General features: G+C 33.4%; 1 protein-coding gene and 1 long non-coding RNA gene across 8 annotated transcripts in view; one reads left to right on the top strand and one right to left on the bottom strand.

The window, feature by feature from the left end:
- Positions 1-10961, top strand: part of LOC111086816 — a 92118-nt gene extending 81157 nt beyond the window's left edge. The window contains exon 3 of the long non-coding RNA XR_002611528.1: positions 3638-10961. This is a non-coding gene — a long non-coding RNA (uncharacterized LOC111086816). The remainder of the gene's footprint in view (positions 1-3637) is intronic.
- LOC106463340 (paired box protein Pax-6-like) overlaps positions 9051-14177 on the bottom strand; it is a 127733-nt gene continuing 122606 nt past the window's right edge. For all 7 annotated transcript variants that reach the window (XM_022391191.1, XM_022391186.1, XM_022391182.1 and 4 more), the window contains one exon: positions 9051-12603. In XM_022391191.1, coding sequence (XP_022246899.1) covers positions 12509-12603 — 95 coding nt within the window. In that variant the 3' untranslated portion in view covers positions 9051-12508. The remainder of the gene's footprint in view (positions 12604-14177) is intronic.

Genomic DNA, 14177 nt, shown 5'->3' with positions numbered 1-14177 from the left:
CCCATGAGCATCATTTTGAGGACGTTATCATGATTATCTTTATTTCCACAAACAAACTTGCATTCGAACTTTCTCCCATGAGCATCATTTTGAGGACGTTATCATGATTATCTTTATTTCCACAAACAAATATGTATTCGAACTTTCTCCCATGAGCATCATTCCGAGAACGTTATCATGATTATCTTTATTTCCATTTTAAGGGGCGTTTTTGAAACATTATTAAATTGTAGCTTCTACCCAAGTAAAGACCATTGTGGGAACATATTTTTTCTTAGAGTTTCATTCAAGTACGACAGTTATTTCTGTAACCATTTATCCCGCCCAAATTTCAACTCGTTGTGAAGGAATTACTTCGACGTATTTTGTACTTCAACTTGGATACCTTTTAGAAGGTTATGTTTTGAGTTTAACATGAGCAACATTGTGAGAACATTTTTAGAAATTAGTTCTCATTCCATCACGTTTATTCTGGGTATTGAGCTCCTGTTATTATTATGGGCAAGCATCTTTTTAAGTTACGGATTAAACGCCGAAAGCCGGAGAAGTATTATGGGCAAGCATATTTTTAAGTTACGGATTAAACGCCGAAAGCCGGAGAAGTATTATGGGCAAGCATCTTTTTAAGTTACGGATTAAACGCCGAAAGCCGGAGAAGTAATAGAAATAATCTGATTTCGAACCGCGATGAACAAATTAACATAAATGTAGGAAAATAAAAATATCTACAATTAAGTTGTTTTTATATCATCTTTTTTTACTGAACTGTTAGGTCTTTAAACATACATTTATAAACTCTTTGCTTTGGAAAAATATATATATAATTGTATTCAATGAGGAATTAATAATAGAACACATAACTGTTTAAAATGTGTAGTTATACACTGGATTTCTTCAACGGCTGTATGGTCCGAGATTTTCTTTTCTCTCAGAACTTAAAAAATCGTATAATAGTGAACATGGTTTAAATTCATATTCCCAATAAAACCTGGAAGTGTTTTTAGTTCACTCTGACAAGTTTTTCTTTATTTCAATCAACATTTAAGTTATTTGGTTTCATGTTATAAGATGCAGTCTTTATCAGTATTAAATCATATTTGGTTTCATGTTATAAGATGCAGTCTTTATCAGTATTAAATCATATTTGGTTTCATGTTATAAGATGTAGTATTTATCAGTATTAAATCATATTTGGTTTCATGTTATAAGACGCAGTCTTTATCAGTATTAAATCATATTTCACCAACACAGAAGAGTTCACAGTTTACGTATCTATCTTTAACTACTACATTTACCTCGAATTTATGGTTTACGTATCGTTGCCATAAACAAAAAATCGCTCTTCGCACTTTTGGGAGTAGGTGGGTGCTATTGACTAATTGCTTTCCTTCTAGTTTATCAGTTCAAAATTAAGGACGACTAATGCAGATAGCCCTTGTGTAGCTTTACGTCGATACACGAAACAAACACTATTTTAAGTCATAATTGTAATCTAGGTTCGACTTGCTTTTCGATTTTTCATACTTTCTTCTTAGTGCAGATGAAACCTTCCTAAGCCAAATTTTTTTATTGCTTTTTTTAAATTCAAATTCCTTTAATTGTTGATTTGTTAACATGATAAAACACTACAATACATTTTTTTTTCGTAACTTCTTGTTTAATAACAGTATTACAAACGTTATTCTGTGTTGTCTAACAGAGTTCTAAGAAAACATTAGAGTGATGTCATGATACGTTTTACTTAAATAAGCTTCCCCTCCCCCTGGTGGTTCAGCGGTATGGTTCAGCGGTATGTCTCCGAACTTATAACGCTAAAAATCGAGTTTCGATATCCGCGGTGGGAGGAGCACAGGTACCCCATTGTGTAGCTTTGTACTTAACCAAAAACAAACAAATAAAACAAACTTCACTAAGTCTAATATTTCGCGAAAAGTGAAAATATCAACTTTCAACGACCTTTATTTTATCAATTTACATTTACTGAAAATCAAAATGCTTTAATATAACTGTTATTGTTTGATTTATAGTGTTGCTTATTTCCACAATACTCTCAATCGTATCAACCAGTCAAATTTCAGGTTGCCATTGAAACAAAAGCCCAGTAACAAATCCGGGGTCAATTTGAACGGATAGATTGACTGCATCTTTACATCTTTCTAGATAACGTTGAGAAACATTCAATAACGGAATCGTGGGAGAATACAAGGTAAGGTGGGATTTGGTTGAATTAAGCGATAGAAACCATTTGTCACAGGTACTCTTGCTCCAGTGATCACCAGCTGATAAACGGATGATCCTAAGTGACAAGCAAAGACTCGAGGCCTTCCGGCAGACTGTCTCTTCCCAGTAAACTGAGCAGAAGCTAATTTAATTAAACTGAGAAACGTTAGGTTGCTGTGAAAAGGGTACCAGCTTGAATGCTTGCTTTCTCTGATCTTTGCGTCGTTGTAATAAGATGTCTGTTCTTCACATACTGCTTATACATCGACTTATTTATTTAAGCTGCTTTTTGAAATTGGATATTCAACATTATAGAACTAATATCAAACAAACAAGAAAGCGGGACTATAAAGTAACACCATAAATGGAAACACCATGGGAGTTTTGAACATGAGAACAGTAACATAGAGCGATTTGTTTTAGGCCCGGTTATTTCAAATGTGAATTATTTACCTAAGGTTGTCCTCCCCTCCCCAGTGACACAGCGGTATATCTGCGGACTCACAACGCTAGAAACAGGATTTCGATACCCGTGGTGGGCAGAGCACAGATAGCCCATTGTGTAGCTTTGTGCTTAATTGCAAACAACCAACCCAAGGTTGTTGAGTTGTGCTGTTCTTTAAAATTATGTAATTGGTGGGCTATCTCACATATATAGCATTTTATTCTTCTTTTATGCTACCAAGCCTACCTATCTGCTGTTTTATCAAATAGTTCGCAATGTCGTCAATTGTTTAAAAGAAGAGTTGTATGCACCACCTAAACTTTCTTGAGTTAAACACTTTAAAAAAAACAACGACTTATTAGGTGCACCAAACCGAAACGTATATTGGATGGGAGTATTAGCACGATAAGTTCAATTCTTTCGCTCGCCAAAAGCCGAGTGTGGCAAGGCGGTTAACGTGCAGGCAATGTGTTCGCGTCACGTTACCGTAAAATTATAAAATTTGCACATCACACTTCGGGAACTTAGGTGCGTTATAAGAATGACGGTCAAATCTCTCCATTTCATTAGATTAGCCCACGAGTTGGCGTGTGTGGTTTTGGCTAGGTGTCTTCCCTCTAGTCTATCACTTCCAGATTAGGTACAACTAGCACAGAATACAATCGAGGTGCTTTGTGCAAAATTACAAAAACAAACAATTCTTCTCAAGACATCTAGAAAGTGGGTCTTGTTTTTACTTGACCCTGTCATAGACATTTGTTCAATTTATGTATCTAAGCTAAGTATATTTCACTTAGAAAGCTGTTTGAAGTTGCATGAAAATTAATTTAAGGTATTTTCCTTTTTCCACATATAAATTGAACAATAATTGGTTATGGTAATATAATTTCGAAACAACAACTGTAATGTTTTGCTCAACTCTGATATTAAATATCAAATACAAAACAGAGTATTTATTTTTTCTCCGTGTAGATGGCGCGAAAATAGATCAAGAAGTAGCGGAGGTGTGGCCAGTGATGGAAAAAAAAAATCCCGAAGAAGAATCCTCTCTGCTTGTGAGAAAAATAGTGAAATTACTTAATATTCAAGTAATTATGGCACAACCACCATTAAAAAGATAAAACTTATTAATGATATAGGTATTATTGATTCAGCGGTTTTAAATATATACGATTTCTGGGACAAATATCATTGTAAATGGATATTACTGGTTAGTTTTGCTAAATGAGGCAGATTTAGAGTAAGAAAGTTCGTCAGTACTAATTTCTGGTTTAAATTATTCAGCAAAGAATTTTCTACAAATACATATAAATATATATATATATATATATATGATTAATCTTTTAAATGTAAATTTACTTTGTTTCTTGCTTTCATATTTAAGTACAAACAACACAATGGGCTACCTGAGCCACGGGTATCTAATCCCAATTTTTAGCGTGTAAGCTCTCAAACTTAACACTAAACTACTGGAGGACCAAAGGTATATCTGCACTCTGTTCACCGCAGGGAATCGAGCCCTGGATTTTAGCGTTGTAAGTCCATTATTTTACCGCTGACCCAACGGGGGCTCGTTTCGACAGAGACAATGCATAACTTATTACTTTTTCCCTAGTGGTGATCCCCTGGAAGGACAGAGGTAACTCTTCGGATTTACAACGCTAAAATCAGAGGTTTGAGTTCCCCTCAGTGGACACAGCAGATAGCCCGATGTGGCTTTGCTATAAACAAAACACACGCATACATACTTCCCCTAGTGGCTCAACGGTTAGTTTGACGACTTATAACTCTAAAAATCGGGTTTCGATACCCGTAGTTGGCATAGCAGAGATAGCTCGTTGTGAGACTTGCGCTTTACAACAAACAAACTATTATGTTTGTTGCTCCGTAATTTGTACATATTGTGAAACAGTTTCTTTGGTTAAATAATTGAGTTACAATTTAAAGTTAATTTACTTAAATATCTTGCTTTAATGGTAAGTTTTATAACTGGTAGTTTAAGCGTAATACTAGGACGTACTTTATTCAGTGATAAAAATCCACCATTTTGTTAGAAGACGCTGTGTTTATTAATTCCATTAACCTCCTCAAAGTATGTTGTTATTTTAAAAAATACATCGCCATTAATATGATCATTGACTTAAAGTTTGTTACTGTATGTTGCCATTTAATCGTCTATTAGTACAATATCTGGTTAGTATTACTGGTGAACACATCACATAGAATTAAGATTTTACTTTAAGAAAATACTCATTGAATCAATATCAGTAATAATTGGAGTACCCCGGGGTTCTATTTTTTGTGATGAACAGAGTAGAAATTGCCTATTGTGTATCTTTGCACTAGGAAAACAACAACATCTTTATGGAAATAACAATGAATAAATCCTATATTTTTCAGTTTTCCTCAAATTAGTTTAGTCTAGGTTGTAAAGAAAATCTTCACAACTACAGTAATGGAAATATTTGTTGCATCACCCACTTTTTTCACATTTTTTTCTGGAATAATCTTCTGTTTTGAGGACATAATGCATGTAGGTGCAAATATAAGTTTCACGGATGATTCAATACTGTCTAATTATTCCCTCAGCAGCTTTTATAGGCTATCTGGGTATTGCATCAGCTATTTTTTTTGGCTATAAATAGAGGTTCTTACTGATAGTCAGTTTAGGAACCTATCTGCTTGTGATACTACCATGACCAAGGATTGCGAGTTAACTCCACGGAAAAAAAAGCAGTCATTGTTTCTTTGACCAAAGAGGGGCTTTCGACAAGGCATATTGCTAGAAAAATTAAATTTAACCAGTCTACTGTGAGCTGCTGGGTGCAGATATATAGAGAGAGACTGATTGTGTGGAGTAGCGGAAGGAAATGGGTAAAAAAGAAAGCTTCCACAGCAGTTAACGATCGTATTCTGAAACACATGAGCCTACAAAATCGTCGACTGTCGTCGAGGGATCTCAAAAGAGCATAGCAGGAAACTTCAGAGGTCACTGTCACCGTGCGCTCACCCTGTTTTCATCTGTGTTCAGCCGTTTTCACAGCAAGACAGTGAATAAAGAAACCCCTTCTCACCAACAAGACGAGGCTCAACTGGACCAAAGAGCATGTTGACTGGACTGAAGCAATGTGAACCAAAGAATTTTCTTAGAGTGATCAAAGATTAACCTTCACGGGTCTGATGGGAAGCACTTTGTTGATCAATGTGGAGAACAGTTTCACCCAATGTGTTTAAATGGAAATGTGAAGTATCCGAAGAGTCGGGTGACATGGAGATGCATCTCTGGCCAGGATGTGGGACGCCTGCATTTTGTGAAAAGTATTGTCAATGCCGACAAGTACATCAAGTTCTAGTTAAAGCCAACAATTTGGGATCACTTTGGTGGAGCTGACCGGTGCACATTCCAGGATGACTCTGCTCTATGCCAAAGAGCTAAAAAGGTTGGTAACATTTATGCAATCTATGCAGCAGACGTGAAATAAAGAAGAAATTTCACTCTACGTGTATTGAAAAGAGACATTAGCTTTTATTTCATTGCTTCAGATGAAGGACTGTTTAGATCTGAATCCTATCGAAAACTGTTGAAAAGTAATGGGTAATAAAGTGTAAGAGAAGCAACAGAAAGAAGTGTAAGAGAAGCAACAGAAAGAAGTGTAAGAGAAGCAACAGAAAGGCACTTTGGAACTTCAGGAAACTCTAATCCGCGTGTGCTATCTTGAACTCGCCACTACCTACATTCAGTTCCTCGTGCACTCTATGCCACGACGATGCTAAGCAGTTATCAAGTCCAGAGGGAGCACAACCAACTGTTAAAACAAGAAACAGGCTCTGTGACCAATTTTGTCAACTACATTAGTAGCATTATCCTTAAATCTAGGTTTTCTTCTTCACAGAACATTTTCGTATTTGCCAAATATTTCCTGATCATCTCCTACGATACGTTTGTAACGGTTGGTTTGTTAATAAAGATGTATATATATGTGTTTGGATGGCTGAAATATGAGTCAGCTTACACTACACAATGTTCATAACCGTTTTACACTAGTTCTGACACTTTCACAATGCACAATCTCGTAAGAAATTTCAGGAACCAAGAAAAGTGTGAAAAACTTTGGGTGGTGCAATCATTTTTCCATCACTATAAATGTAATTGGTTAAGCAACAACAAAAAGTCTCTGTGTGTAAAATTTATCTTATTTTTAAAATGATGATTCTGTCTGACTGAGAAAAATATTGTAAATTTTATTGATCGAGAACTAAAATTCCGTATAAAAACAGATTGAGACTCTTAAAACAATCTTTGTTTCTTCTTACTGAAGGGTTTATTTTATCCGGATTAATTACAATGGCAGAGTTCTAAAGGAAATTACTTAACATACGTTTCATTAAAACCCAATACACACTGAACAACTTGCATGTATTTACAAACTTTATTAGAAACTTTTCACAAATACCATTACTACAACCCCATGAAACAGACAGTGACATAATGACATCATTTATTAATAAGTTTTACAAAAGCACAAAGAAATGGCTTTCTGATAACAAAGTAAATTCATTCGTGCTAAAAATATTTAGAATTGGAAACCTACATAACATAAATTATGAAATAAAAAGCCAAAGTTACAAAACAGAAAAATGAGATCATTGAGTTTGTTTCGGTGGATCGTTTACTCACACAGTAAAAGAAAAGTGAGATTTTTTTGTAAATCTAAAAACAAGCTACAAAAGATCTGTCAAAAACATGTTGCAGGTTTTGAAAAAAAATTATCATCTGTAAAATATTATTCAAGTAATATCAAACAATTAGTGGAATAATACGATAAATTATTTTATTACTACCACTACTCAGAATACTTTACGTTCAGCGGTGGTGGTATTTACGTTAATTTATTTACTTTTTCGTCTTACCCATTTATAATCTTACTTAATGTTGATGCCTCCTAGAATATTTTTAAAATTTCAGCCATTTTATTGATGTTAGTTTTTATTCCCCTAAGCCTCCAGAATACCTTATTATAATATTTATACATCCATGCATGTTAGTAAAAAATAAGCCAGTTAACATATTATAGAACATTAATAACTGTCTTGTTTCATCATTTTATGTAAAGTAGAAATTCCATCTAATTAATGTTTTACAAATGCCATCTTAGGCAATATCTCGTCATGAATCTTCCAGTAGGTTATCTGCTTTTTTATCACAATATACAGTAGACTTATGCCTAATTTAGGTTCATTTAAAAGTGTCATGCGATTTCATCTTCAACTACTAAAGGACAGATTTAGTTCGTAACAAGAACTACTGACTAATTTTTCTAGTTAAATTATTATTTAAAGATATAATCTGTTACAATTGTCTTTTCTTGAGAACGATATCACGAGGTATTTACTGTCTTTAGAAGCTAGAAATGTCTTCTTTTACAGCATATATATCACATGAAATAACTTTATTATATTCTTACTGAATTCCTAACAGTAAAAATATTATTTAAAGTTATTAGTTACCTCTAGTACCCTTTGTAAGTTTACGTAAAACATATACATATCAAAACTACCATAGAACGTTCAAAATTCCCTTAATTTTTAGTGACTGTTTTGTTTCTAAATAATTTTGTAAGTTTGAAAATTCCTGACATAAAGTCCACGTCTTGTTTAACCAGTTATCTAGATTTTTTTTTCATTAAATATTTGTTTCTTTTCAGTACGTTTAAGCGTATATAATCGTGACTACCTATTCATTCTGTCTCTATTCATAAACATAAATGAATAAATTTCTAAGTTTGATATGTTGTTGTTTACACTTGAAATGATGCTGGCGCCTCTTCACCAACATATGAGGAAGAAAAAATTGTAATATTGAGATAAAAAAATCAAATAATTTAATTTAAGTAAGTAAACATATTGTATTAAAGCATAAAATTTCAAGTAAGAATTTTTTCTTCTGTTAATCAAAATATAAAATATTACTCGAAACGTAGATTTGTCGTTTATATAAGTATAGTTTTAATAGTTATCATTTCTTCTTCTCAAACATGTACATATTTCTGATGCTTTTTTGTAATCATCAAATCACGTCATTGACAAAATATCATTCTGTGCGCTTTCGAGTGATTTTTGAAATACACACACACACACATACATTAAGCCTAACATCCACAGAAGAACTTATGAATATTGTATTATTTGTGGCTCACAGAACCAAAAGTTTTTCCGTCGTTTAAAGTTTTATGACATCATCAGTTAAACTTCATATTTCTAAATTTGCTAAACAAAACAAATTGTAACTGAGCAACTGAGTAAATTTTGAAATTATACTGAAGATAATGAATTCCAAAAAACTCAGACACTTGACAAAAAACGAACATGATCACGTTACTTTTTTCGCATATTTAAATTACCTGATCTTGAAATAAAAGAACTTTATGATAGATCTCTATACTAACAACAACAAAATTCCGTGTGAAAAGACAAAGGAAATTTTTAATGGAATTAATAATAATTTATTTCCAGGAATGTTTTTCAGCATAATTTTCCATATCCACGTGATTTTACATTTTCCACTTTGTCTTCTTAAGGAACGTTTTTTTTTCTTTGCTAAACCATGATAAATGCATATCATTCTTATTCCCTTGCTATTATAGAACCACATAAGTGCAAGTGAATACGTCAAAATTTAATTAGCTCTTAGAAGTTTGAAGTTATTAAATCAGTTCTCGTTTTCGTATACAAAACTTTAAACGATTAAAATGATAAATTAACAAGAATGAAAAAGTTGGTACAACGAGTGTTAACAAAAGATAATGTGGATTCGAATCCAGTTATATATAAACATTCTTTTCTACAGAATGTTTCGAAGTTTTACAGATTCACATATGTCTTCACGATCTTTGATATTTAAAATGTTGTCTTAAGAGTCGTAAATAGATTCCTGTAAGAATAATAAAATATTATCATTTTGTTATTTAGTTAATAATTAATAGTTTCGTTAGAATAGTTTTATTGAAATGTGTTTATTGTTGTGTTGGACACGAATAGTTTCTCTAATTTCTTAAATCCTTCAGTCATTACCATTGACATTCATAATTTGTTGTTGTTGTTGATAGAGTTACGTTTTTTTTTTAAACCGGATTGTATTTTCTGACTAGTCAAATCCATGCTCCTTTTTCAATGTAGTTAAGCTCTGAAAAATCATGTTCATATATGTAGCATCACATTTAACACATCGATATTCCTACAACAGAAGTGACGGCTGTAAATCTTTCTATTCTTTAGTTTTGGTTGAGATCTGAAAATCGTGCTTTGCTGTATTTACAATAGTTAATTTATTGGGTTTAATTTGGTTTTCTTTCGATTTTAAAATGTGAATGTGCTGATAACGATATTAGAAATGCCTTAGAATATATTTGGGTGTTCTAGTGCACTTTTTTTTTATTACGGGGTGTTAATCTTTCTTCAGACTACAATATCATTTTTATTAAAAAATATACCTAGTATTAAGTTGATAGCATCCGTGGAGTCAGCCTAAGCTAGTTCTTATTTTCATTAACATTAGTTTTCTATATATACCTGTGAAGGAATAATTATAAGTATATACATTAAACTTTTAAATCTATCAATGAGAGAAGATAGGTAGGTATCTTCTGTAGTCATTAAACTATACTAAGGTCGTAGACTCAGAAAATGATTGTCATCTTGCTGATGTCAAGTAATTAGAATAAAACATGCTTAAGTTACTTACTCTGAAAAACTCCTTACCCGAGACAAACTTGTACAAGTGTTAGATCATCATATTAACCAGCCTTCTCGGTCGTTTAAAGTATTACTTGAAGGATATTTCTGGTACTAAAGGAAATGTTACGATAACATATACCTTCCATGGGCAAGAAGTGCACAAATTGAACACCACTCAACTGAAAGGGAGTACTACGAGAAAGTAATACACAAAGTGAATACTCCTCTACTGAAGAGAGTGCAGCAGATAAGAAATGCACAAAGAGAACGTCCCCTCAGCTGAAAGAGAGTACTACGGGTAAGAAATGCACAAAGGGAACATCCTCCTCTCCTCAACTGAAAGAGAGTACTGCGGATAAGAATTGAACAAAGGGAACACCCCTTCAACTGAAAGAGAGTACTATGGGTAAGAAATGAACAAAGAAACCCCCCTCAACTAAAAGAGAGTGCAGCAGGTAAAAAATGCACAAAAGAACATCCTCCTCAACTGAAAGAGAGTGCAGCAAGTAAAAAATGCACAAAGAAACCCCTCAACTAAAAGATGGTACTACAGGTAAGAAAGGAACAAAGGAGACACCCCTTCAACTGAAAGAGAGTACTGCGGGTAAGAAATGAACAAAGAAACCCCCCCCTCAACTGAAAGAGAGTGCAGCAGGTAAAAAATGCACAAAAGAACATCCTCCTCAACTGAAAGAGAGTACTATGGGTAAAAAATGAACAAAGGAAACACACCTCTCAACTGAAAGAGAGTATTCTACCCAGCACATCTTTAGTGCTTACCCGTTTGTTACCCAAATTATTCTCACGATTTCTCTTTTTTTCTCTCTTTTTTTTAAATCAGGGGGAAAATTTCAAGGTTATCTTTTTATAAGGATAACTGAGGAAGAATCTAAGGTCTTATCTAAACAAAATATTTATTTTAAAGAGACGATCGGACATTAGTGCTTCAATTGTCACGAGAGGTGTTTGAATGTCGTTATGTTAATATGATTTGACTTCTATTAACAGGAATGTTTCAGCTTAACTACTTGAAGTAAAAAACATATAGAAAACAGTGAATAAATACGATCCAGCGTAAAATATCAAGTACAGAAGAGGCAAAGCAGCTTTACCAACAACAACGAACACACGATTTCAATAAACTTTACGGATTAATCTAATCATCTTTATAACATAAGAGAGAGTTTAAATGGCGACGGTTCAACAACGCCAATATTATTGAAACAGTAAGTTTAAATTATCTATTTCTTATTGGAAATTATTGTCTGTTTTGTTTGTTTTTTGAATAGCAAGGATGAAAACCAGTATTAAAAGTTTTGGAGGCATCTGTGTAAAATATCTGTATAAACGTCGTCAGAAAATGATCTCAAAATCAGTCTGTACTTAAACATAACCGTTTCAAATCTAAAAAAAAAAGTATCGTATCTTAAATATTGTAAGGCTTGTTCATGAAATTTCTAATATTAGTTATACAATATTTGTTAAAAGACAGTGATTTGTATGGAAAGAAAAAAAATGTTGCATATTTCTCCATTTTCAAAAGTAACATTTTATGGACAAAATTTACACCAATCAAATCTTCCACACCTTGTAACAAATACACATTAAAAAGACTCAGTTATACAAACTGTAGCACAAAAAGAGCTATAGTACAAACATGCAATTGTAATAACTAATAAACCGGAAGACTAGATAAAAGTCAGGGGAAATGTCAGATATTCACATTTTCAATGGCTAAAGACTTCTGTAATGTATAAAGTTTAGACTAAATTTGATGTGCACGAGATTTATCATTACGTGATATTTCTTGGTAGTAAACCGAATGACCAAGTGCTTTTCGATAACATTACATTAAGATAGTTTTTGTTAGAACTACAGATGTTGATAACAGTAATATAAAAGGATGAAACCCTAGAGCTTCACAGCTTCCTCAGAAGAATAGTCTGTTCATGGTGTTAATTTTGTGTTTTCTTTCAGGTTTTAATAAAACTGTATATTTATATTCACCAACAGTTAATAAAGACTCTTTTTTTTATGGTTAAATACGTTAAGGGCGTCAAAAGCTAGTTTTCGTTTTCCTGTCTATACGTGCTTCTGACGCTCCCAATGTCACTGAATTCTTGGCCAATAGGCAGAGGACATATTTAGTTCACCAGTCTGGGCTGGGACTTGCACTGGGACAGAGAGTCCTGGCGATATCAGACCTAAATTGGAACAGAAAAAAATATGTTGCACAAGTACAGTTTTGAAAGAATATTAATGTCTACTGGAAGTAAACGTGAAAATAATAAATATTCATTTTATATACTTATATAAAGGAGTTCAATACAGGCATACTATTGAATTACATTACAGAGACTGATAGCGGTGCACACTTTAAGGACGTTGGTTCCTGGGTTGCAAAAGATATATAAGTGATAACAAAAGATTCACTAACAACCACTTTTTATACACCATATTGCACTTTTCTGAGATGTGTTCTATGTTTTTAAAATTGAATACCCCGAATGGTTGGTTGAAGGACTTTTTCTTCTATCAAACCTGAATATAACTGCTATTGTTCTGTTAAAATATGCTGATGCTATAGAGCAATTTGGAACCTAAGAAACAAGAATTCTGACCCTTTCGAGGAGAGTCTCTCACCCTTTGGTTCGGGTGTCTTATTTTTTAAAGGATGAGAAGCTTTCTTCAAGACGGCCAGAGTTCTCATTCCCCAGACTAACAAATGAGACATCCTAACAAAGGATGAGAAGCTTTCTTCAAGACGGCCAGAGTTCTCATTCCCCAGACGGTTAGGATGTCTCATTTGTTGTCTAGGGAATGAGAACTCTGGCCGTCTTGAAGAAAGCTACTTACCCTTTGGTTAGGGTGCCTTATTTGCAGACTGGGGAACAAGATCCTTTAACCTCTCGAGGAAATCATCTCAATCTGTAATTAGGTCGTTGTTCTAAGATATTCGTTTGAGGGAATTTAACTAAGGACTGTCTGGCAGAAGGTCTGAACAATTTATCTTTTCAAGAATAAACTAATTAAGATTTTTTTTTTCATATAAGTAACCTTTCTCTTCCTTTAGTTATTGGTCTTTGTAAATTATCCCAGCATAGGAAACGAGTTCAATCTTGTCAGTTTTATCATCCTTTTGTGATGATTTTTTTTTGACATGCATCTTTCGATTTATATCTATCTTTCATACATGATTTTATATGACTTCAAAACTGTATGCCATGAAAATTAAAAAGTAATTGGAAATTGTAAGAGAAAAACTGAGAAAAATATACATAGTAAATCATATAGAGCTACTTTAGACCAATGTTGGAAATCAGTAGCTAAACACACTATATTTTATATCTTGAAAACTATATATATATATATATTGGTATCGGCTGATTTTAACAATGTTGCACACTGCTTTAAAGAACATGTATATTCTGCATGTACAGTTCAGAAGCGGTTTCCATTGTCATTAAAGCTTATACTCTAAACTGTGAACGGAGAAATGAATATTTACCTTGAAGCGTCACCCTGACTTGTACAGGTAGTGAGAATGATTAGAGAATCAGAGAAATATACGTTTACCTTGAGGTGTCACCCTGAGTTGTACAGGTAGTGAGAATGATTAGAGAGTCAAATAAATGTACGTTTACCTTGAGGTGTCACCCTGAGTTGTACAGGTAGTGAGAATGATTAGAGAGTCAAATAAATGTACGTTTACCTTGAGGTGTCACCCTGAGTTGTACAGGTAGTGAGAATGATTAGAGAGTCAAATAAATGTACGTTT

The sequence above is a fragment of the Limulus polyphemus genome, unplaced genomic scaffold (assembly GCF_000517525.1).
Source record: "Limulus polyphemus unplaced genomic scaffold, Limulus_polyphemus-2.1.2 Scaffold52, whole genome shotgun sequence".
NCBI classification, from domain to species: Eukaryota; Metazoa; Arthropoda; class Merostomata; order Xiphosura; family Limulidae; genus Limulus; species Limulus polyphemus.
Note: the sequence above shows the minus strand (reverse complement) of the source record. Positions and strands in the feature narration are given on the sequence as shown.